The sequence below is a fragment of the Podarcis bocagei genome (assembly GCF_964188305.1).
Source record: "Podarcis bocagei genome assembly, chromosome: 15".
NCBI classification, from domain to species: Eukaryota; Metazoa; Chordata; class Lepidosauria; order Squamata; family Lacertidae; genus Podarcis; species Podarcis bocagei.
In genome coordinates, this window is record NC_138141.1 from 46790990 (window position 1) to 46815683 (window position 24694).

The 24694-nt window shown below is 51.0% G+C and overlaps 2 protein-coding genes across 7 annotated transcripts; one reads left to right on the forward strand and one right to left on the reverse strand.

Annotated features, from left to right (window-relative positions):
• The first annotated feature begins 2941 nt into the window (after window positions 1-2941).
• LOC308574513 (adenine phosphoribosyltransferase-like) lies at window positions 2942-12242 on the forward strand. Of its 3 annotated transcripts, XM_081172408.1 has the most exons (7): window positions 2942-3080; window positions 5057-5214; window positions 7169-7262; window positions 8051-8197; window positions 9185-9280; window positions 9427-9600; window positions 11839-12242. In XM_081172408.1, exons 2-6 carry the CDS (start codon window positions 5092-5094, stop codon window positions 9582-9584), a joined length of 618 nt encoding a protein of 205 aa, XP_081028534.1. In that variant the 5' UTR covers window positions 2942-3080; window positions 5057-5091; the 3' UTR covers window positions 9585-9600; window positions 11839-12242. The 3 variants fall into 3 exon arrangements, with proteins under 3 accessions (XP_081028534.1, XP_081028532.1, XP_081028533.1); XM_081172406.1 differs by lacking the exon at window positions 11839-12242 and having other exon boundaries at window positions 9427-9961; XM_081172407.1 differs by lacking the exon at window positions 11839-12242 and having other exon boundaries at window positions 2945-3080; window positions 5029-5214; window positions 9427-9961.
• RAB34 (RAB34, member RAS oncogene family) lies at window positions 10752-24071 on the reverse strand. Of its 4 annotated transcripts, none has more exons than XM_081172401.1 (12): window positions 23926-24071; window positions 22281-22339; window positions 20868-20966; window positions 19487-19578; window positions 18316-18381; window positions 17177-17278; window positions 16959-17023; window positions 15533-15584; window positions 14672-14753; window positions 13900-13990; window positions 12850-12957; window positions 10752-11597 (listed from the first exon to the last, which is right to left on the reverse strand). In XM_081172401.1, the coding sequence occupies exons 3-12, from the start codon at window positions 20919-20921 to the stop codon at window positions 11530-11532; spliced, it is 780 nt and encodes a 259-aa protein (XP_081028527.1). In that variant the 5' UTR covers window positions 20922-20966; window positions 22281-22339; window positions 23926-24071; the 3' UTR covers window positions 10752-11529. The 4 variants fall into 4 exon arrangements, with proteins under 4 accessions (XP_081028527.1, XP_081028526.1, XP_081028529.1 ...); XM_081172400.1 differs by lacking the exon at window positions 23926-24071 and adding an exon at window positions 23286-23371; XM_081172403.1 differs by lacking the exon at window positions 22281-22339 and having other exon boundaries at window positions 23926-24038.
• Between the last annotated feature and the right edge of the window lie 623 nt (window positions 24072-24694).

Sequence of the window (24694 nt, forward strand, 5' to 3'; positions counted from 1 at the left end):
AACTTAACAAGATGGCTCTGGGGTCCCCTCCAACTCTACAATTCTATGTTTGAACCCGGGATCTTTTGCATTCAAACCCAATGCTCTGAGCTACAGCCCTCCCTGTAGTTCCATACCATTCCTCCCAGTCTGATCTGTTTCCTGGGCAGCCCCAGCCAGTCCAGACCCCATAAAACAATCTTGGGAGTTGTCTGGGTTGCCCCACTTTAGGATTAATCCCACAGGGCCTCATCGGCTATTGCTCTATGACCCCCTGGCACGGCCGGATTTAGGTTTGATGAGGCCCTAAGCTACTGAAGGTAATGGGGCCCTTTATATGTCCAGCTGTCCTTTGTCAACAACAAACTGTCACTGTTTTTTTGTGTTGAATATATGCTATATGGTAATTTATGGACCTAATAGGTATCTATTAGGGACGCGGGTGGCACTGCGGGTTAAACCACAGAGCCTAGGACTTGCCGAACAGAAGGTCAGCGGTTCAAATCCCTGCGATGGAGTGAGCTCCCGTTGCTCAGTCCCTGCTCCTGCCCACCTAGCAGTTCGAAAGCATGTCAAAGTGCAAGTAGATAAATAGGTACCACTCCGGCAGGAAGGTAAATGGCATTTCCGTGTGCTGCTCTGGCTCGCCAGAAGCGGCTTAGTCATGCTGGCCACATGACCTGGAAGCTGTACACCGGCTCCCTCAGCCAGTAAAGCGAGATGAGCGCCACAACCCCAGAGTCGTCCACGACTGGACCTAATGGTCAGGGGTCCCTTTACCTTTACCTTTACCTAGGTATCTAAAGCCATTTGCACATGTTGTTGCCATGCATCCAGTCAATTATGTAGACACCCTATAGATAGAAATGAGCAAATCAGTGAAATTTTAGGGAGCAGGCAGGGCCCATTACTTACATCACAGGAGCCTACACAACGCAAAACAAAACACTGTTGCTGTATGTAGGTTTTATTTTAATTGTTTTTTATCTTATATTTTGGAAATGTACATCCAGGTTGTTGTTTTCTTTGATTTTTTTGGGGGGGGGCCCAAGAGAGTGGGGCTCTAAGCTATAGCTTGTTTAGTTTATACGTAAATCCAGCACTGTGGCCACTGTGGGAGAATTTTCAGGCACTGTTCTCGACCTTGATGTCATTTGACTGTGTATAGAGTTTGGGTTTTTGCTCAAAAGACTTGTGTGTGAAGTTAGATGTAGCTGTGGTTCCTGCGCTGCAGTGGGGTTGGACTAGATGAGCCCACGAGGTCCCTTCCAACTCTATCACTCAAATCTTGCCACCAGTGCTACTCTGTGCAAGAACGAAGGTTCTTAGCTCCCTTGATTCCTTCCTTCCTGTAGCAGATCTGAGCATGATGGTCACTGGTTATTCATGAAGTTCAGCCAAAGGACAAGCCAATGGCGCCCTCAGGCGTTGATCTGAGAGTCCTCCTCAGCATTTGAGACGGACGTTCCTTCCACCTCTCTGTCCGCCCCAGACATTTATATCACCCCCCCCCCCCCAAAATAATCCTGGGAACTCACAGATCCCAGCACCACAGAACTACCCAGCCACTGTTAAGAAAAGTTCGTTGAAAAGTTTCACTGTTATGAAAAGCTGGCAACCTTCCCCCTGAGCCTCATAGAATCATAGAATCTTAAGAGCTGGAAGGGACCCAAAGGCCATCTAGTCCAACCCCCTGCTGAAATGCAGGAATCTCAGTGAAAGCATCCAGGACAGAGGGCCACCCAACCTCTGCTTGAAAACCTCCAAGGAAGGAGAAGTCCCCTGCCTCTCGAGGGAGTCTCTTCCATTGTTGAACAACTCTTGCCATCAGAAAGTTCTTCTTGATGTTGAGTCGGAATCTCCTTTCTCGTAACTTGGAGCCCTGGGTTTGAGTCCTACCCTCCAGAGCAGGAGAAAACCATCTTGTTCCCTCTTCCCTGTGACAGCCCTTGAGGTAGTTGAAGATGGCTCTCCTATCTCCTCTCAGTCTCCTCTTTTCCAGTCCAAACATACCCAGCTCCATCAACTGTTCCTCATCAGGCTTGGTTTCCAGACCCCTGGTCATCTCGGTCGCCCTCCTCTGCCCACCTTCCAGCTTATCAACATCCTTCTTAAATTGTGGTGCCCAGAACTGGACATGATCTTCCAGGGGTGGTCTGACCAAGGCAGATTAGAGTCAGACTATCACTTCCTTTGGATGTGGGTGGCGCTGTGGGTTAAACCACAGAGCCTAGGGCTTGCCGATCAGAAGGTCGGTGGTTCGAATCCCTGCGACAGGGTGAGCTCCCGTTGCTCAGTCCCTGCTCCTGCCAACCTAGCAGTTCGAAAGCAAGTAGACAAATAGGTTCCCGCTCCGGCGGGAAGGTAAACAGTGTTTCCATGCGCTGCTCTGGTTCGCCAGAAGCGGCTTCGTCATGCTGGCCACATGACCCGGAAGCTCCCACAGTCAATAAAGCGAGATGAGCGCCGCAACCCCAGAGTCGGTCACGACTGGACCTAACGGTCAAGGGTCCCTTTACCTTTATCACTTCCCTTAATCTAGACACAAGACTTCGGATGACTTCAGCCTTGCTGAAGCAGGATTTGCCCCACATCCGAAACGAGGAAACCAGCTGGTGGGTTTCCTCTGGGGCTTGGGGCACTGCCTTCTCCTGAGCCAAAGCATTGCTCCATCTGTCTCCATGCTGCCAACACTGGCTGGCAGCATTTATCCGCTGCTTTTCCTTATCACAAAGAAGTCTGATCTTTTGAGGAAAGCGCGTTTGTTGCAAGCCTCCCAACGAACTGGATTGAGCCCTACTTCTTTTCCGCTGCTTCTCTGCACCTCCCTTGTTGTTTTCTCCCCCTCCTGGGCTCCTCATGGTGAATGAATTGTGAATAGCTTTAACTGTGAGGCCAGAGCTGGCCCTGGAGTCTGGACCCTGGCCAGGCAGGGGCTGGGCTTCCCCAGCTGTCACTGTCCGTGGCCCAAGCCCTCCCTCCCTCCGTCCCTCTGCTTGGATCCAGTAGCACCTTTGGCCTCCCAGGAAAAAGCACCTCCTGAGTGTCCGTCTGTCTGGAAGAGGCCCGGGAAGAGGCAAAGATCAGATCTCCTCTCCCAGGTACTGGGCACGCCACATGAGGGAATGGGAATTAGTGTGCTGTGGGGTGTTTTCTTCCCCCAGGGAAATTCTGGGGCTGCCTCTGACATTTGAGAAATGTCGGGTTTATTGGGGTGGGCATTTATGTATTTATTTCGGAGAGCAGAGACCCACAGGCAAGGATGGAACAGGATCCAGCCCACATTTGATTCCTCCTTTAAGAAATCCACGCCAAACTTCCAGACTGTTGCTGTTCCACGCAGGATTCCAGCTCATCCCAGCAAATTCAGCTGGAGGGATTCTAGGGCGGTTTGGGGACGGGTGGGGTTCTTGCACAACCATTTCGCTTCCCTGGAAAGACTGGACTGTTTTTGCAAGGAGGAAGGAAAGGGGTCGGGCGTGACAGGCTGGGAAGGGTGCAATAACTCTGCTGGGATAACGCTGTCGTCAGCAGAGCGGGGGACACTTCACCTCGGGGTCACGGGTTCGAGCCCCATGTTGGGCCAAAAGTTCCTGCATTTTAGGGGGTTGGGCTAGATGCCCCCCTTCCAACTCCACAATTCTATGGCAGCACCTAAACGTTGGAACTCCCTGCCTGTTGATACCTTTTCACTGTCCTCTTTTTGGTCAAGCCTGCTAAACCTACTTTTCTTCAGACAAGACTACCCAGCTGTTTAGAAAGTTGAGGCAAGTCTTAATCTCTTTTCAGTCTATTGTTGTTTTAACTTTATGAAAGCTTTAAATTATTGTTGTTGCTGTTAATGTTTCTGATTTATAATGCTATTGGTTTTTTCCAGTATTTTTTTAGTAATCTTTGTATTTGATTTTCAAATATATATGAATAAATGTACATACATACATACATCAAAAAGCAGTACAATTTGATTCTATTTTCAACTCCTTATCAATACTTCTCCCATTTTTCATCTTCCTAAGTTATCTATACATTCTGTTACATTACAAGTGTATTTAAAATCCTGCTAATGTCTTGACCTGTTTACAATTATTTTGTATATACATTATAAACATTTCCCATTCTTTAAAAAAAAAATTCTTGTCTTCTTGATTCCCGAGTTTCCCAGTTAATTTTGCCATTTCGGCACAGTCCATCAACTTAATGTTATCGTTTTAGCTCTTTTGTAAACTGCTCTGAGGGCTTCAACCCCCCCCCAATAAACTGATAGGTAACTGTTAAGAAATAAATAAGTAACTCTTGTTTTGCTGCAACATCCCCACAAGCGAATCAGGATGAATTGCTCAGTAAGCTGGTCATTACAGCCCTGAGCCAGAATGTGGACCTCTTGTTCTGCCATTGAGCCCCCAAAAGAAATATTCTAGTCCTCATGATTCTGAATAATGGTCACTTTCCCCAAAAAAGAAATAGGAAGCTGCCGCAGAGTGAGTCAGAGTGTTGGGTCTGTCTAGCCCCATATTGTTTGCACTGACTGGCAGAAGCTCTCCAGGGTTTCAGGCAGCTCTGCAGACTTGGAGAGGTGGAGCCTTCTGCATGCAAAGCAGATACTCCTAGCAAGAAATATTCTAGTCCTCGTGAAGGTCAGTTCCATCCCTTTATTGTTCCCCGTGCGGGGATCGTTTTATTCTGTTGTATTTTGTATTAATCTTGTTTTTAAAGTTGTATTTCAAGCAATTGTTTTCTATCTGGTGTTAGCCGCCCTGAGCCCAGTCTTGGCTGGGGAGGGCAGGGTATAAATATATTATTATTATTATTATTATTATTATTATTATTATTATTATTATTATTGACTTAGTGAGATGCTCTTAGCGATGCTTAAATGTGCATTTGCAGCCATTAGAGGGAACTGCGAAGCCTTTTCGACACGTGGTTTACCTCTGGAAAGGCAGCTCACAAGGAAATGTGGAAGAGTCTGCTCCAATTGGTGCAAGATTTCTGGTGACTCTCGAGGAACCTTGCGATAGAAAGCATCCCTTTGCATGTATTCTTCTCCAGCCCCCTACCCACCCACCTTCCCTTACAGCTTCTCCTCCAGCTGCTGACCCTAACCACGTCTCCATGGATCTGAAACACGTCCCCGACCCACGAGAGAAGGGCTGGTATTTGGGGCTGATGGCCCCCAACGTCAAAGGCCCCAGCTTCGCCTGGCTGGACCCCTCCCGCCTCTACTGCCATCCCCAGGTATCTGATGGACCACAGGATAGCTCAGTCAGTAGAGCACAGTGGCGTAGCGTGGGGGGTGCCAAGGGTGCCGACCGCACCGGGCGCAACATCTGGGGGGGCGCGAGTCCAGAGGGAAGGGACAAGTTCCTTCCTCCGCCGGGCTCCCCGCCGCCACCGCCAGCCTTGCGCCCTAGCGCGCGCGCCCCCCGCCGTTGCTGTGGCTGCGCTCCGCTCACTGCTCGCAGGAGGAGCAGCCGCTGCAGCAGCGCCGACGCCGCCACCGACGCCTGGCCGGGCACGGGCAGCCTCTGCACCCTGCCGCCGCCGCCATCCCCTTGGCCCAGCCACAGGCGGCGGCTGCTTCTGCCTCCATCCTCCTCCGGGCAAGCAGCGTTGTTTGCGCGGCAGCGCCAGCGGCAACTCGCAGGTTAGGGGTTGGGGGCGCGCAAATTACTTGCCTTGCCCCGGGTTAGGGGGCGCAAATTACTTGCGTTGCCCCGGGTGCTGACAACTCACGCTACGCCGCTGGTAGAGCAGGAGACTCTTCATCTCAGGGTTGCAGGTTTGAGCCCCGCATTGTGCTGCGGGGTTGGACTAGATGACCCACAGAACCCTTTCCAACTCTACAGATTCTGTGATAAGGAGTTACAGTGGGGAGTGGGAGTGAATGGACAGAAGTAGCTTTTTGTAAGGTGAGAGCCTGGTGTGGAACCGGGCTTTTCTCAGGTGGGAGATAGGAGAAGATAAGAGGCAGTGCGGTGTAGTGATTAGAGCGTTATCTTGGGACCTGGGAGGGACCAGGACTCAAATCCCTGCTCAGCCATGAAACTCTCCCTGGGTGCGACCCTCAGCCTAACCTACCTCACAGGGCTGTTGTCAGGGCTGGATTAACCATTAAACAAAATACGCCCGTGCTTAGGGAAAGGGGTAGGCAAACTAAGGCCCGGGGGCTGGATCTGGCCCAATCGCCTTCTCAATCTGGCCCGCAGACGCTCCGGGAATCAGCGTGTTTTTACATGAGTAGAATGTGTCCTTTTATTTAAAATGCATCTCGGGGTTATTTGTGGGGCATAGGAATTCGTTCATTATTATTTTTTTCCAAAATATAGTCCGGCCCTGCCCCACAAGTTCTGAGGGACAGTGGACCGGCCCACGGCTGAAAAAGGTTGCTGGCCCCTGACTTAGGGTGTCAAGGGAAAGCAGGCAGCGGAGAAATTTCCCATTGCTAGATTTACCATGGAGCTGCTGGGGAAAAAAGGCTCCCAGAATAAATGAAAAAATTACATACACACATTAACAACAACAAAATAGTACCGTAAAAGTAGAGATTTCCTGACATCTTTATTTATTTATTTATTAAATTCATATTACACGTTAGTTACCGTACAATTTCAGCACTGTACATAACATAGATTAAATGTACGGATTCCCCACATCTAACCCTATACCCCATTCACCTTTTATCCAAATATCCATGTGATTTCCCTCACCCACTTGCACAATGTCCTTCTTGCTACATTAAAACTCTGTCATCGTGTTCATATTTATTCATCACATTAATCATTCCTCTGTTCTAGAATCATTGCATCTTAGCTTAATGAACTCAATCAGTACTTATCCAAAGATTTACACTACCATTCCTTTCTTAATTCTTGTTTTGATCGCATTCTAACTGACGCTGTCATCTTGGCTCGTTCAATATATTCGAAAATTTTAATTTGCCACTCTGACATTGAGGGAGTCTCCTTGCTCTTCCAGTTTCTGGCCACAAGTACTCTTGTGGCCGCTGTTGCGTATAAAAAGACTCTGACCTTATCTTTAGGGATATAGTAATAATAGAGATTAATGATACACATTGATATTGGGAATACACAGAATTAGAATGGCAACTGGAAGCTCCCATTAGAAGGGAAGATTTGTGAGCCCCTTGACGCTCCCCCAGTCACTCTCCCTCCCTCTCTGATCTCGCCAGGCCTTGCAGGACTGCGTGGAAGATCTCCTGCAAACCTTTCGGGGTGACCCCATCGACCTGGTTGCCGGCATTGACGCAATGGGCTTCATCCTAGGTGAGTCGGGGGCTTGGCTTGGCCGGAGAGCAAAGAGCAACGCAGAAGCGATCCAAGGGATAAGAGATGCAGTGGAGAGTTCAACTGTGGAACTCCCTGCCACAGGGATGGCCACTGACCTGGATTGCTTAAAATGTGCATTGGGCAAAGCCACGGAGGAGGAGAGGGCTATCGATGGCTCCTAGCCGCAATGGCTGCGCTCTGCCTCCCTAGTCAAAGGCAGTAATGCTTCTGAAAATCAGTCGCTGGAAACTGCAGGAGGAGAGAGGACTCCTGGGCTCAGATTTTTCTTGCAAGTTTCCCTTTGGGGCGTCTGGTTATGAGAACAGCCTGCCAGACTAGGTGGGTCCCCTTTGGACTCCTCTGTTGTTCTTATGTTCCTAAAATGCCTCTGAGCACATGCAAAGGGCATTCCCTCTCCAGCAAACCTATTCTGCATTCCCAGTTACAGGTAGGTAGCCGTGTTGGTCTGCCGTAGTTAAACAAAACAAAACAAAACAAAACAATTCCTTCCAGTAGGACCTTAGAGACCAACTAAGTTAGTTCTTGGTACCAATAACTAACTTAGTTGGTCTCTAAGGTGCTACTGGAAGGAATTTTATTACTTTATTTTGCATTCTTAATATGATGGCAAAGGATGCTGGAGTATTTTCCAAGCAGGGTTGAACCCTGGGGATAAGTTTGGTGAAAACAAAATGAATCAATTTGGGGCTGGGGTTAGGGAGGGCATGGCGTGGCAACTCACGATTCAGGGGGGCACCCCTTTGCCCTTCTCAACTCGCCCTCAGGCGCTGCCATCGCCCACACCCTCCAGAAGGGCTTTTTGGCCATACGCAAAGCCGGGCACCTGTGCGTGAAAACTCTCTCGAAGCCTTACAAGGACTACCAGGCTCGTGAGAAGGTGATGGAGATGCGGGCTGACGCCATCTCGCCAGGTGAGCAGAGATAATAATAATAATTTTATTATTTATATCCCCACCCATCTGGTTGGGTTTCCCCAGTCACTCTGGGCGGCTTCCAGTACATATAAAAACATAATTCAACGTCAAACATTTAAAACTTCCTGAAATAAGAATTTCCCCTTGTTCAGTTCTCCCTCCCCAAAGGAACTGATGTCTACACACAGAGAGACAGGGTCAGGGCTGGGTACCCATCACCACTAACCATTGAGATTGCTGGCCACTGGAATTGACAGGAGCTGGGGTCCATCTACGCCCTCCTCCATCAGAGGCAGTAAATGCCTTTGCGGGCGCAGGAGGGAAGAGTTTTGCAGTTGCCCTGAGCTCCTGCCTGTGGGCAGGATCTTCTGCTGCACTTATAAATAAAATTAATGGAGGTGAATGCTAAAAATGGCTAATAAGTAGGTTCCTCCCCTGTCCAAGGCGGAAACCCCTCTGGATACCAGTTGCTAGAAACTGCAGGTTGGCCCCTGTGAGAACAGGAGGCCGGACTGATCCATCCGGATTCTTCTTATGGAGGTCTATTGTGATTGCAGAACCTCCATGTCTAGCAGCAGTCTACCTGTGAATACAGGCACTGGAGAATTGTGCTCAGGAGCAGCTTGTGGGCCTCCCATTGGGCAGGGTTGCCGTATTTCTAGAAGTAAAAACTCAGGACGCAAAAGATTTTTTTTCAGCAAACGCAAAGTATCGGAGCTTTTTCTGGGAAATGAAACTCAAAAGTTGTTGGCAACCAACCTCAAAATCCCAGACGTTTTGCCGGTTTTCCAAAATTTCCCCAAGCTGCTCTTTTTGCCATGTGGCAACCCTATGCTTGGGCCCCCTTGGGCCTGATCCAGCACTGAGGTTTCCTAGCCATTGCTCCAGATCCACATATTTTTTTTAACCTCTCAGGTGAGGAGCGGGGTGGGGTGGAACTTGGCACACTAACCCCACCTTGCCCCCTGCCCCCTTTCTGACCAGGCCTTCGCGTCTTGCTGGTGGACCAGTGGGTCGAGACCGGGGGGACGATGAGGAGCGCCATCCGCCTGGTGGAGGAACAAGGCGGCCTAGTGGCAGGTGGGTCGGTGAGCAGACGGCCAGGCTTGGCCCCCTTGGCATTCCTAGCAGCAATAGAGGTTGGTGGAGCCTCCAGCTGCAGGAGTAGTCTACCCTGGCTCTGAAGCTGTCGGTGATCGCTGCCTTTCCCCCAACCTTGCCTGCAGGCATCGCCGCCATCTGCGTGGAGGACAGCGACGGCGGGCTCTGGCTGAAAGACCACTACAAGTGGGCGCATTGTGTGCCCCCCAAACTGATGCCCCAGTTCAACGCTCACCAGCTGGACTCCTTCCAGGCCTTCAACCCCAACCAAGGACCACAGTAGGGAGGAAGGCGCACAGGTATATGCACGACCCCCAAGGCTTCCCGCAGAGGCCCGTGGCGTCCCAATAGTGGCAAACTCCGCCTGCTTCCCGGGCCATTAACCTCCGGGATCTTGCAAGCTCGTGACTCCAGACCAGTTTGGGAATCTTGCCTGCGTGCCTTCCAGCTTATCTGGCACTCCATCAGAAAAAAGGTTCCTTCTCCGTGTTCTTCTGCCCCGGTGTAGTTAATAAACCACCCGCTGAATCAGTGAAACTTAGAATCCGAGTTCGGAGGGACCCCAAGGGTCATCCATCCCAACCCACTGTAATCGCGGCTAAACTTTGATAGCGTTGATGTACAAAGTGCTCCATGTTGCATTAAAAACACACACACTGAGGTCTTGGGTGGAGGACCTGAGGTGCAGAGAGGAGAGGGGAATGTTGTGGGGAGAGGAGGGTGTTATGGAATTGTAGCGCAGGAAGGGACACCAAGGGTCATCTAGTCCAACCCACTGCATGGTCCTGGGGCCACACAGAGATGCCTGGAGGGCCACAGTTCCCCCTCCTAGCAGCGAAACATGAAACATGTGCCCAACCAAGTTCTACCCAAAGACACACTGGACCTAAGTTAGTCACACCTGTTCTCGTTGGAAGGTTCAGGAGTGGTTCAGCCCTTTCACACAGCACAGGGTTAGACTGTGAAACTCCCTGCCACAGGAGGCAGGCATGGCCACCAAACTAGATGGCTTCAAAAGAAGATTGGACAAATTCATGGAGGAGGAGAGGGCTTTCGATGGCTACCGGAGGCAGCAATTCTTCTGAAACCAGGGGAGGGGAGAGTGCTGCTCTTGGGTTCGAATCTCGCTTGTTGTTTCCCTTTGAGGCATCTGGGTGGCCACTGTGGGAACAGGATGCTGGGCTAGATGGGCCCCTGGCCTGATCCAGCGGACTCCGCTGACATCCCTAAGGAACCTCCAGGTTTAGAGGTAGTCTATCTTGATTGGTAGGTTCCTAGGGGGCATTTGGCCGCTGTGAGACTCCATCACATTCCTTGGGGCCCAAACACTCTTTGCCTCAGGGCCTGCCCTTGGCCCCCAGAAAGTCCCCCAGAAGGCAATGTGCCCCCCCCAGGCTGAAATGACACCCTGCTGCTGGCCAACCCCATCAACGCACATTCAAGGCAACAGTTACAAAAAGCACAACATTTCAACTTTTATTATGACCGAATGCGATTCGTACCGGGAGACCAGAGGTGCTTTGGTTAATGATTGCTGTCTGCAATAGGGGTTTTTTTTGGGGGGGGGCACAAGGGGGTCTTTGTGCCCAATGGGGTGGGACATGTCTCATGACACCAGACCCAGGGCACTATCTTACATGTCCTGGCACAGGAATGGATGTCACCAAAAGGAAACGGTTGTGGCGAAGGAACCCATGGAATGTAGAAATGAATGTAGAAACATCTGATTATTCTCTTCCTGGGCTGCCCCACAAGAAGCCAAGAGGGCAGAAATATCTGGGGGTGGGAGAGCTCTGGGGGCAGAAAAGCAGACCAGCTTCACCCAGGGAAGAGGATCAATTGTAGAGTTGGAAGGGAGCTCCAAGAGTCATCTAGTCTAACCCTTTCCAATGCAGGAATGACATACTGCTCAGTGGTTAGAGCACCTGCTTTCTGCATGGAAAATAATCCCAGGCTCAGTCCGCGGCAGCAAGCCCAGGTGGGGCTGTGGGGGGGTCTTCTGCCTCAAATCCTGGAGAGCCACTGCTGCCAGTCGGTGCAGACAATTCTGAGCTAGATGGAGTGATGGCTCGACTTAGTACAAAGCAGCTTGTGATGGTCCTAAATATGAGGCAATCTGTTCTTTTCTTTAAAAAAAATCATTAAAAAAACAGCAACACTTTTCTTTGGTATAGAAATAAGTTCAGTCCAAATGTTCAGGCCAGTGAAATTCCTTCCCCCAACTTGCGTCACTGGCAACATTTTGCTCTCCGACGCTTCTCGGTCAGGTAAAGGTCCCGCTCGTCGCTGTGGATCCCTGAAAGAGGCAGAGCGAAATATCCTGGAAAACCTCAGCCTCTATGAACAAAACAAGTTTCTAGTCCTTGTGAAGGTACAGGCAAAATGTGCAGGATAAAAACAAAACAAATGCACAAGCTCTAAGCTTTGCAACAAACCCTGAAAACGAACCCATCTTTACCAATTATTTAATAAAAAAATAAAAAAATACCTGCCGATGTGCAGTGCAAATAAACTTTGCAAATTTGCTTGGGTTGCAGAACTGTGGATCGCTGGGAAGAGGCAGCCGTAACCTTGGCGACACGGCGCTCGCCCCCCATCCCATTCTCATTGGCTAAACTCTGCCTGTCACCATCCATCAGCAGAGCTGTGTGTTTATTGAAATACGACAAAACAGGGAAGCTTCCCAAGAATCCTCAGTCTCTATGAAGCAAACAAGTTTCTAGTCCTTATGAAGATGCAGTGAGAAACATGGTGGGCCGTGCCAGAGAGGGGACTTGAGAGGTATTGCTATTGCTATCTTAATGATTAGCTTATAGATCTTTTCAGTTTTTTATATCCTGTCTGCGTTGTTTTGCTTTGTGTAAGCTGCCTTGAGTTCCTGCTTGGGAAAAAGCAGGATATAAAGAAATACACTAAAAATTAAAACATTATTATTTAACAAGCTTAGAAACTGCTTTATAGCACGGAGCCCTCAAAGATTAAAAAGCAGCAGCAGCAGCATAGCAGCTCTAAAAACAGAATGACTTCAATGAACAAAAAAAAGCACAGCAGAAGCACCTCTACAAATTATATTCAAACACAGTAAATTTTGCAATAATAAATTATCATTAGATTTATTTGTATCCTATCTTTTCCCCTGGACTGCGGCTCAAGGCAGCTCAGACAAATTAAAGCAAGGCAGACAAAATGCAAAAGCAGAACCAAAACAGAATGAACCAATCTATTAAAACGCAGGGAATGAAAACCAGACGGGCAGTGCAAGGACTTTTGCAGCAGTCAGTGGAGATCTGCTCTGCCTGCATAACTTTTGTTGGCGGAAGGATGTGGCTTCTTCCCAGGGCAGAATTTATACTGAAATTCTGCACCATGCTTTGGGTTTTTTAAAGTGTTGAATATACACAGTTCCGTTTACAAAGGTCCGGACAGCACCAAGCTGGTTCTGGGGCAGAAATGGGGCTGCCTCTGTGGAAACTGGGGGGTGGGGGGCTGTTTGAAGTTCCCGCCCGCTATGGGGCCAGCTGGACGCATGTGGCGAGGGGCACACTTACGCACGACGTCGCCAATCCTTCTTGCGCTGCTCCTCTCCAGCTCCGCCATCACGCTGCCCTCGAAGGTCAGTGCTGCAACCCGGAAAAAGAATTCCCGCACATTCTCACCTGTGGGGAGGGGGGTACAGGGGGTGATACCATTTTCTTAAATACCATGGACCGCCCTCTCCTCCTCCATAAATTTGCCTAATCCTCTTTTAAAGCCCATTAAGTTGGTGGCCATCATTGTCTCCTGTGGAAGTGAGTTCCACAGGTTAACCAGACACTGCATTCAGAAATATACCCTCCTGCTGGATAAGGCTTGTGGCCCATCCAGTCCAGCCTCCTCTTCTCACATGGGCCAGCCAGGTGTTTTGGTTTTAATTATTATTATTATTTATTGAATTTATATACCACCCTAAACCTGGAGGTCTCAGGGCAGTTCACAGAAAAAATCACAATATATAAAATCCAAACAAAAACACGGCCCTGCAAAAGAGCCACATTTTAAAAGGGTATAGGATGTCAATCAGATCAACCAAAGGCCTGGTTAAAAAGGAACTTTTCCCCTGGCAACTAAAGGTGTACAGTGGATGCTCGGCTTGCGAACGTGATCCGTGCGGGATGCACGTTCGCAACCCGCAGGGGCGCGTCTGTGCATGCGCCGGTTGCAAATTGGCGCTTCTGTGCATGCACAAAGCACGGTTTAGCGCTTCTGCGCATGTGTGACCGCCGAAACCCGGAAGTAACCCGTTCTGGTACTTCCAGGTTTCAGCGGTCCGCACCCCAAAAAAATGCAACCTGAAGCGTCTGTAATCTGAGGTATGACTATATAATGAAGGCACCAGGTGAACTCCCCTGGGGAGAGCATTCCACAGTCGGGGAGCCACTGCAAAGAAGGCCCCGTTCTCGTGTTGCCACCCTCCGGACTGCTTGAGGAGGAGGCACACGAAGGAGGAGGTTTATTATGGTTTATTTGAGCACAAGGGCAACTCTCCTGCAGCCTCCAGCCACAGGTAGTCGGAAGCATTTCGACCGAGAACAGAGTCGCTGTGCAAAAGAGAAACTTACCTGTGAGCGAGGAGACAGCCCAATATTCGGCCTCCATTTCCTTGGCCACCTTGAGAGCTTCCCTCTCGATGAGGCTGTACTGCGCCGGAGACTGTGAGAGGGAAGGGAAGGGCTCAGGAGGAAGGAAGGACAGCGGCAGGAGCTCCAGGAACCCAGCTAGGAGCACTTCTTCCCTGCCTCCACTTCCCTCCAGGGTGAGTTTCAGATTGGAAGCTGCTTGGGGCAGGGAGCTACCCCCTTGCGAAGCACCAATCACAAAGACGGCGCTGTGGCTGAGAGAGTATAAGGTTTGTGGAAGTGTCCTCTTTCCTTGCCCCCTTAATGATAAATAACCGGGCTGGATTTGGCTGGATCCTGAACTGGGCTGATCCAACGGGATCCAGGTTTCGATCAAGTTGCCAGGATTACCCTGGAAGCAAAGCGGGGGAGTGGCAAGTCGGGGGGCAGGTAGAAAGAGTTTTGGCTGTGCCTGTTCCCTGTAAGCCCTTGTGAAGACCCTCCATGAATCAGTAGCCTCATCCCCCAGGGCATCATGGAATTGAGGAAGGGGCCTCCAGGGGTCATCCAGCCCAACCCAGTGCCATGCAAATGATCCTGGGCTGGAGGGCCAGTGATTGGAGGAGGGAGGGCTTTGTGCAGCTTCAATGAATGAGCCCTGAACGGAGTTCGCAGGAGATGCCTTCTGAACAAGGCAGAGGGTCCTGCAGGGAGGTGGGGCAGGCAGGATACAGCCCACCCTCTGTCTCCCTCTCTCCTTTTCTCCCCAACTTACGCTGAGATCCTTCTTGGTGCCGACGAGGAAGAGAATGGCGCTAGAAGGGTCATTCTCCTTCAGGGCATCAGCCAGCCACTGCCTGGAACAGATTGGGCAGAGAGAGAAATCCAGGAGTGGAATTTATCACTGCTACTATTATTTATTTCCTTATCTTGCTATCTATCATCATCATCATCATCATCATCAAACCTTTTATTGGCATCACATACAACATCCAAAACAAATCAATACAGAATTACCACTTCCCCAGTGGCACAAAACATTTGCTAAAAGAAAGGAGGCAGAGCAGTCTATTGTCACATCTCTTGGTCTCCAGGGAGATCAGACGTCTGCAGTGTATTTCAACAACAAAAAACCAAATAGAGATATTTAGCCACTAACTTGGTGAGCTCCTGATCATTCCCCAGTAAAAGAAAATCTGAGCTCTCACTCTCGCTTCTCAGGCTTTTGGCTAAGATCAAGTGTAGTATCTGTCTATCGCGTTGATATCCAAGGAGCTCCAGGGGGCGTGCAGAGTTCTGCTCCTCCCTGTTTTATCCTCACAACAACCTTGCGAGGTAGGATAGAGGCCGAGAGGGGCCCTGACCTCCCCACAAAGCGTCAAAGGTACCAAAATGAAGGGGGTTGTTTTAATTTCTTGACGTTGCACACAGAGGTGTGAGGGAGCCCCAAAACATCATCGAGTCCAGCCCCCCACAATGCAGGAATCGCAGTAGGGTCACACGGGTGCAATTTGGTTCTGGAATCAATGTTGAGTCAGGGACTCGATCCAGCACAACTCACAGCCACGCACGCACACCCTGTTGACAGCACAGCTTTGATGCCAGCTGGGGACGGCGAACTTAACAGGTAACTCACCTGGTGTGGCCCAGGGATGCCACGTCGTTCAGGTCAAAGACAATGATGATGGCTGTGGAGAGGCGGGGAGAGTTGAGGTCACGGAGGAGAAAAGGGGACCCCTTTCTAAGTCCCCTTCCCCCTCCAAAAAAAATTAGACAGTTCTGGAGGAAAGGGAGGGCTTAGATGTTCTTGAGATGGTAAATTCTGGGAAATGCTGGATGGGGGACTTTCAGCCACATGTCCCAAAGGTATGCCCCCAAGCACAGTGGCATCACAATGGGGGGGGGGCGGTGCGCCCCAGGTGCCATGTTGGGGGGGGGGTGATAAGAAGGCACCCCGTGGGGGCTCGCGGCGGCGTGAGCAGCCATCACTCTGTCACAGCCGCATGTGGAGGATACAATACGATAATCTAAGATATGATAATCTTTATTATCATTGTCCCATACGGAACAACGAAATTGAAAAAATCTACATCAGACATTCAAAAACCAACAAGCCTGCTTTCCCAGCTATCCCAGCCTGGTTAGCCCCCTTAAAACTCGACACCCCATAATTAAATACAATATACTCCCATAGAGACTACCTTACACTGCATTTAAAACCAAAATCGCATTTGGATAGAAACCGCGAGCAGAGGATCCTGCTGCCGCCACCAAACCGCTATGTACAGCGCATGTGCGCCGTCGCACACATGCGCTGCACATAGCGGTTTGCCACTGGCGCCACTTGAGCAGAAGATCCCAGCACCATCTGTACAGCGCTGGAGCAGCACCGCCAGCAAACCGCTATGTACAGCACATATGCGGCATCGCTATGTACGGTGCATGCATCGTACGTAACGACACCGCACGTGCGCCCTACATAGCGATGCCCTGTCCCGGGTGTCACAACGTATTCGTTCGCCCCTGCCCAAGCACAACCAAGTAACGAGAAATATTCATTGTCACACACCGACTTCCCACATGGATGGGACCCCAGGGGTCACAAAAGAGGGTTCCTTTCTGCAGTTTTTCACCACCCACAGAGAACGCCAAGACGATCCCAGTTTTTCCCTTTCAAATCCTCACAACGGAAGTGGCAGACAGAGACGTGTGTAAGCATTATTTACAGGCGTTTATTCAGCATAGTTCAGGAACAAAGGAAAAACATGTCTGCTTCCCTTCGTGTCCAACAAAACAGCAATAGCAAAAGCAATATACAAACGAAGTTCCCAGAAGACTGTGCTGGAAATGTAAACAGGCATGTGACACACAACAGTCATGGACCTTTTAAGGTGGAACAGAACTATATCCTAACAGCCCCCATAAGGAGCTAGTCCTCAAGGTTGCTTGCCCACCTGCTAGCTGTGTTCCAGGGAGCTATCTGCTGCAAAGAGAGACACAGACAGACAGACAGACAGACAGACAGACAGACCCTCCAACCCCTGATAATCGCATTGTCTCACCTTGAGCTCCACGGTAGTAGGTGGAGGCGATGCATTTGAAGCGTTCCTGGCCGGCCGTGTCCCACCTGGCAGGGAGGCAAGGAAGGCATTAGGCTGCAGGTGCCGCAGAGCTCCAGAGCAGGGCTTCTCCACGTAGCGGGGATGACTGAGGAAGGGGGCCACGGGAGGGGTCCCCCCAAAGGACGGACAGGTTGGGTGGGCGGGCTGCAGGTACTCACAGCTGCAGGCTGAAGGGGACTCCCAGCACCTCAAACCGCTCCATCTCAAAGTCCACCCCAATGGTGGCTTTGTAGTTCTTGTCGAAAGTGTCTTTGCAAAAGCTGAGGATAAGGAAAGAGAAAGAGGGGGGGGGGTCAGGGAGGAGAGGGTTGGCTTCTGCATCAGCCTCTTCCTGCTCAAGATTAATAATAATAATAATTTTTTATTTATACCCCGCCCTTCCCAGTTCAAAAACCGGGTTCAGGGCGGCTAACAACAAATTTAAAACAATTATAAAAGCAGCATAAAATACAGTATAAAAACATGAATAACAATAAAATTCAAAAATCAATTTAGGGGAAATAAGCCTTAGATAATCCCCAGGGCTAGCTGACTGAATTGGTCCTACTTGGGACAGTGAGGAGACCAGGGGAGAATTAGCTGTGGGGTCTCAGAGCGGGTGATCTTCATAAAAGGGGAGGTGGAGGGAAGGCAAGGGAAATAAAAGATCAGGCTGAATTCAAATTAAAGGCCAGGCAGAATAGCTCTGTCTTACAGGCCCTGCGGAAGGAGGTTAAATCCTGCAGGGCCCTGGTCTCATGGGACAGAGCATTCCACCAGGTCGGAGCCACCACTGAGAAGGCCCTGGCCCTGGGGGAGGATAGTCTGACTTCCGTAGGGCCCGGGACCTCTAAACTATGGTTGTTCATGGACCTTAAGGTCCTCAGTGGGGCAGACCAGGAGAGGCGGTCCTGTAGATACAAGGGCCCTAAGCCACAAAGGGCTTTAAAGGTCCATTGGCAAATGGAAGGGGTGCTCCTCTGTCCCCTCCCCACGAAAAACAGCAACTCTCTAGCAGGCTTCCCTCTGCACAGTTCAGAGAGACATTTGCAGCCAGGCAAAAACACCCAAGAACAGTTGGGGTGTGGGGAGTACCGACAGCCAAAAGTCACAGGTTCGTCATCCTGGCATAAAAGGACTTGGGGGTCAAATCCACACTTTACATTTAAAGCGCTCTAAACAGCTGTGGGGCCCCCTGGGGATTGCCGTTCGTTTAGGGTGCTGAAATCCGTGAGCTACAGTTCCCTGCACCCTGAGCAATTCCCATGATTCTCCAAGACTTGGGCCCCGATCCTCCTGGGTATTCCCCCATAGTTACCGGTTGATCAAGCAGGTCTTCCCCACAGAGAGGTCACCAACTACGATGATCTTGGAAATTTTAAACCTGTTGAGAAGGGGGGAAAGGCTGAGTTAATGTCTAGGAAAAAGGTAGCCGGAATTATTGGTAGGCCTGGAGAGACTCCCCTAATAGGAACTGTTCATAATGCCAGGGGGCTTTTATCTAAGCTAAGATAAAGGGTGACTGATGGGAGATAAAAGGGGTGGAGTGTGATAGAGATGAGTAAAATTACCCCTGGGGTGGCAAAAATCGGATAGAGAAGTCTTTCTCCTTCTCTCGTCATGCTATAGCGAAAGAGACTTGCACATTTAAATACAAACTGACTTGCAGTTTCTGAAACAATATGGGAAGCAAAACACAGCTATCCTTAGAAATTCACATTTTCCATGGATTTTGCAGTGCAGTTCTCCAGAGAAGTAAAGTGTGCAAGGATGCAAAGGGTGCATATGAATGCAGGCATCAGTGAAAAATAACATACAAGGCTGCATTCTATTTGGGGAAACCGCTGTGCAAAAATATTCATGTTAGACAAAACTACATGTGTACAGAAGGAGGAATTTGCAGGGAAATGCCGACAAATCAGCTGTGATGTTTGCATTCTGAGGGTTGGACTAGATGGGCTTTTCAGTCCCTCCTTCCAGGATTCTGTGCAGGAGATTCAGGAGAGATAAAAGGAATAGACTTCTGTGCCCCTAACTGATCTGTGGATCTGGCCTCTAGAAGGTCATGGCGATGGTCTTTAAAGGTGGAGAGAAGGGTCTCCGTAAATAAGAACATAATAAGAGCCTGGCTGCTGGATCAGGCCCAGTGGTCCATCTAGTTCAGCCTCCTGCTCTCACAGCGGCCAACCAGCTGCCCCAAAGGGAAACCCACAATCAGGATTCGAACACAAGACTCCCCTCTTTTCCAGCAACTAGTATTCAGAAGCATTGACTGCCTCCGCCAGAGCAAACTCATCCTGGCAAGGAGCCCTCAATAGCCCTCAGCTCCTCCAGGAATTTGTCCAAACCTCTGTTGAAGCCATCCAAGTGGCAGGGAGTTCCACAGTTTAACTCCACATGGCGTGAAGGAGGACTTCCTTTTATCCACCCCAAATCTTCCGACCTTCAGCTTTGTTCAGTGTTCTCATGTTCTGGCGTTGAATACTCACCCCACAGTCCCCGTTCTCTGGGACTGGCACATCCCAACCACTTTGGGGTGAAAGGAGGTCCTGGAATGGAGCGCGGCCCCTTTGGTGAAGCACTGGGAAGGAAAACGAGGAATGGGGGGAGTTACGGCACTGCCACACGCCCCCATTCTGTATGCTCCTTGCAGCGCCCCAAACAGCTCTTCCAATGCAAAGACTCCCGCCAGCACCACAAGAAACAAATAAGTTTGTGTGCATTTTAAAGAAAAGTTTCCCTAACCACTGAGTTCCCAGGCCACCTGTGCAGCCACACACACACACACACACACACACACACACACACACACACCTCTAAGTTTTTGATGCTACAACTCCCATCACCCCTAGCTAACAGGACCAGTGGTCAGGGATGATGGGAATTGTAGTCCAAAACATCTGGAGGGCCGAAGGTTGACTATGCCTGCTCAAGAGCATGGGTAGCCAAACTAAGACCCGGGGGCCTGATCCGGCCCAACTGACTTCTCAATCCAGCCCACGGACGGTCCGGGAATCAGCGTGTTTTTACATGAGTAGAATGTGTGCTTTTATTTAAAATGCATCTCTTGGTTATTTGTGGGGCATAGGAATTTGTTCATTTTCTTTTTCAAAATATAGTCCGGCCCCCAACATAGTCTGAGGGACAGTGGACCGGCCCCCTGCTTAAAAAGTTTGCTGACCCCTGTTCTTAAGGAATTAAAAGGGTTTCCCCTCCACCGTTTTCTCCCTACCAGAGATGAAAGGGAACCCTACGATCATCTAGTCCAACCCAGGCCAGGAGACTGATTTTTTTTCATTATTGTCCTCCCCCTGATTTGAGCTGGTGGGCCAGTTGAAAAGGGCTCCAGATCGTTTCCCCTAGGACATCCGGGGAATATTGCATGGGGACGGGGACTGGGGTTGGGCTAGATGACCCTGTGGGGTCCCTTCCGACCCTACAGCTCTATGATTCTTTAAAAGGCCTTCTCTTCAAATACAGGTCACACACCCCACTCTCTGTCCAGGCACACACATACAGCCCCCACCAAAAATCTCCAATCTGGTGCAAGCACCCCAAAATTCCAGCACCCCCAATTTGGCTCCATGGCTGAGCCATTCCTGGCCTCCGTTCTCTTTTGCTTGCAGAAAGAGGGGCGAGAAATGTGCGTGCCAGCAGGACTTGGGAACCGTTCTCAGATCAAGGGCCACACCGTCTCCTTGGCAACCTTCCGAGGGCCGAAGATCAGTGGTGGGCGGGGCCAGAGGGAAAGGGGCGGAGCCACAGGTGCAAAACCATCCTGATGCTAAAAAGTGAGATTCTGACACCATAAGTGTTGCTGCTGAGCTGTGCCCGCCGCCCCCTGCCTCCAAGGACTCCTGGCCCCCTTACCGGCGGCAGTTCGGCAATGACGCGGTCCCGCCTGACGGGGGCAAGGATATTCATCGTCGGGACTCGAGGTTTGACTGCAGAGCTGTCCAATATTCCCACCTGGAAGCACAGATTTTATTTTCTGAAAAGTGGGCAGTGCAATGTCCATGCCAGACACACACACACACCCTTGCTCTTCTCCTTGGGGCAGTTTCAAACTTGGGACTGTAAGCTCCTTGCCGCTGGGACCTTTCACTGCAGTCATTTCCCTGCTTTTTTAAAACCATAAATCTAGAAGTGATGACATAAGAACAGACCCTGCTGGACCAGGCCAATGGCCCCTCCAGGCCAGTATCCTGCTCTCACAGTGGCCGGCCGGGCCCCCAAAGGGAGGCCCACAAGCAGCGACTCTCCAGTTGTTCCCAAGGCCTGGTATTCAGAGGTAGACTGTCCCTGGGCATGGAGGTTCTGCTATCACAATAGACCTCCATGAGAAGTTGCTGTCTTTGTCCATGGAGTTTTCTTGGCTGGGATACTGGAGTGGCTTGCCGGTTCCTGCTCCAGGTGGATCATGTTTGGTCAAAACTCTCCACTATGACCTGTCCATCTTGGGTGGCTCTGCATGGCATAGCTCATAGCTTCTCTGAGTTATTCAAGCCCCTTCACCATGGCAAGGCAGTGATCCATGAAGGGGCTGAAGAATTGATGCTTTTGAATTCTGGTGCTGGAGGAGACTCTTGAGAGTCCCATGGACAGCAAGAAGATCAAACCTCTTCATTCTGAAGGAAATCAGCCCTGAGTGCTCACTGGAAGGACAGATCCTGAAGCTGAGGCTCCAATATTTTGGCCACCTCATGAGAAGAGAAGACTCCCTGGAAAACACCCTGATGTTGGGACAGATGGAGGGCCCAAGGAGAAGGGGACAACGGAGGACGAGATGGTGGGACAGTGTTCTCAAAGCTACCAGCATGAGTTTGACCAAACTGCGGGAGGCAGTGGAAGACAGGAGGGCCTGGCGTGCTCTGGTCCAGGGGGTCACGAAGAGTCGGACACGACTAAACGACTAAACAACAACAAGAGGTTGCTGGATCAGGCCAAGAGCTTGTCTAGTCTAGCATCCTGTTCCCACAGGGGCTGACCAGATGCACATTATCCATCGCTGAAAAACTCTTCCCCAAATATTCTGCGTTACCTGATACTTGATGTTTGAGGGACCCACTTTGGGGCCCTGAAAAGACCTCCAAAAGAAATATGGGGCTTCCGGTGGGAGCAATAGAATCCTAGATTTGTAGGTGGGGGGGACCCTGGAGCCCTCCAGGTGTTTGGGAAGGGCTGTGGGTCAGTGCTGCAGAGCATCTAATTTGAATGCCAAACCCCCCCCCCCCATCTTATGGGGTACCTTTGGCTCAGACACCATCCCTTCACCCACCTTACCTTGCAGGGTTATCGTGAGGGTTAAAATGGGGAGGGCTATGCCAACCACCTTGAGCTCCCTGGGGGAATATAAATCGATAAAGATTAATAAATGATGGTGCTGCACCCACTTGCCTCATTCATACAGGGCACCCATAAAACAATCCAGGGTGCACCCCAAAACAGTGCCTCAGGTGAAAGTGTCCTGGCTGGCAGCAGGCGGGTGCAACGGAATTGCTGCAGGCCGCTAAGTTTTCCAGTCTGTGTGTACAAATTTTACAAAATAAGAAAGAGGAAAAAAAACTCTTGTGGGAGTTTGGATCCAGGCAGGGAGATTAGGAAAGAGAGCGGGGAAAAATCACAGGATGTTCCCTACTGAGTCAGATACATTGGTCCATCTGGCTCAATACTGTCTACATTGATCGGCAGCAGCTCCTCAAGGTTTTTGACAGGAATGCTACCTGGCGATGCTGGCAGAATTTGAATCCAGGACCTTCTGCATGCAAAGCAGATGCTCTCCCACTGAGCTATAGCCCCTCCTTTAAAAAATAAACCAAGATTCTAGTCTTCCTGGCTCTGGATTAAAGGCTGGTTTAAATGGGGACACAGAAGAAGTGGCTGTATGCCTTTCCATTCGATGCTCCCTACTGAGTCAAGACACATTGGCCTGCCTAGCTCAGGAGTCTCTGACCGGCAGCAGCGGCTCTCCAAAGTTTCAGGACTGCACTGGGAGCCTTCTGGATGCAGAAAAGCTGCTCTGCCCAGGAGCCCTTCCCCTTCTCTCCCCCCTCCGCCCCCCCCCCCCCAAATCAAAGCCGTCTGTTGTTTTTCAACTCTTCTCCTAAGCCAGGCAGGCAGCAGACATCCCGGCAGGCCTCAGCACCTCTCCTGGATGCGGGCAAGACGTGGCGAAGACAGGGAGGAGGAGGGAGAGGAGAGGGAGAGGGGCCCCTTTTGCAGAGGGTGGGGGCGCTTGCAATGCCCCGGGCAAGGAAGGCATGGCGGAGCCGGGAGCCTGGTACTCACCGCCCGCCCCGTCGCCTCTGGTCCCGCTCGCTGGAAGTCTGCAGCCGGAGAGGAGGAGGAGGAGGGTCGCGTAACCCGATCCCCGGAAATTCCAGGGGATGCGGAGGAGGAGGAGACCCGGGATGGCGAGACACCCGCTCCTTCCAGGTTCGCCTGCAGCCCAGACGGGGCGGGCGCAGGCGGAGGCTGGGCAGCCCGCCGAGGATCTGGTCCCGGGGAAGGAAGAGGTGCGGGGACTCACGGAGACTCTCCTCTTGGTCATCCCGCACCGATCCAGGCGCTCTGCGTAACCTCAGAGGTGCCCTCGCCGTCCACAGAACAAGCGCCGCCAACCCTCTCCTCTCCTCTGCGCCCATCCTGCATTGCTCAAGGCGCTCTGCGCAACCCCAGAGGCGCCCTCGCCGACGGCAGGGCGAGCAAAATAGGTGCCGGGGCTCCCGGAGGCCACCAACATCCCGTTCCTCCTTGTCATCCATCCTATCCTGCGCTCAAGGCGCTCTGCGTAACCTCAGGGGTGCCCTCGCCGACGGCCGGGCGGGCAAATAGGTCCCGGGGCTCAGCTCCCCTACCCGGCCTCGGCGATTTGCCCAGCGCCCCCGCCTCTCTGGCTTCTCCCCACCCCCTCCGTGCGCCCCCTTACCTTCCGCAGCCAGGCGAGGCTCTGGCCGGAGGCATCTGTTCCCGATTAGTGACTCAGAGCCCGGCGGGGGCGGAGGAGGCGGCGGGGCGGGCGGAGCCCCCTGCAGGCGCCGACGGAGGCGAAGAAGCCGCCTTCGCAGGGAGACTCCAGGGAGGCGAGGTTTGCACTCTGCACACGCTCAGATGCTCGCGCGATTTCTCACGAGGACTCCACCGGAGATCCCGTGGGATTCCGGCTCAGCTCTAAGCTGTTCCCCTGGCAAGACGTTTCTCTTGTCCCTCCTTCCGATTGTAAGCCCCTCGGGGCTGAGGGCGGCTCTTCCCTTTGGTTTCCTTCTTGCGCTTCACGGGCGGGAAGCGAGCGATCCATTCGAGTTTGCCTCTTCGCCTAAGCAACGAAGAGCTTGACGGGTCCTCGCCTGCCCTTTGGAACTCCCTGCCTCTTGATTTCGGGCAGGCGCCTGCGCCGTGGCTATTCAGGCGCCTGCTGAACAACTTCCCCCCCAAATTTCTAGTTACAGGTAGGTAGCCGTGTTGGTCTGTCGTAGTCGAAACAAAACAAAATAAAATAATAAAAAAAATCCTTCCAGTAGCATCTTAGAGACTAACTAAGTTAGTTATTGGTATGAGCTTTTGTCTCCGCAGGCGTGTCCTTTTTCGCCTGCAATTCCCACTCGCGATTTTACATTAGTATTTAACTAAGAAATTGGTGGATTCGTAGAGAAACAGGGCTAAGTGAAAATATCCACTGTAAATAGGCGCATCTGGAT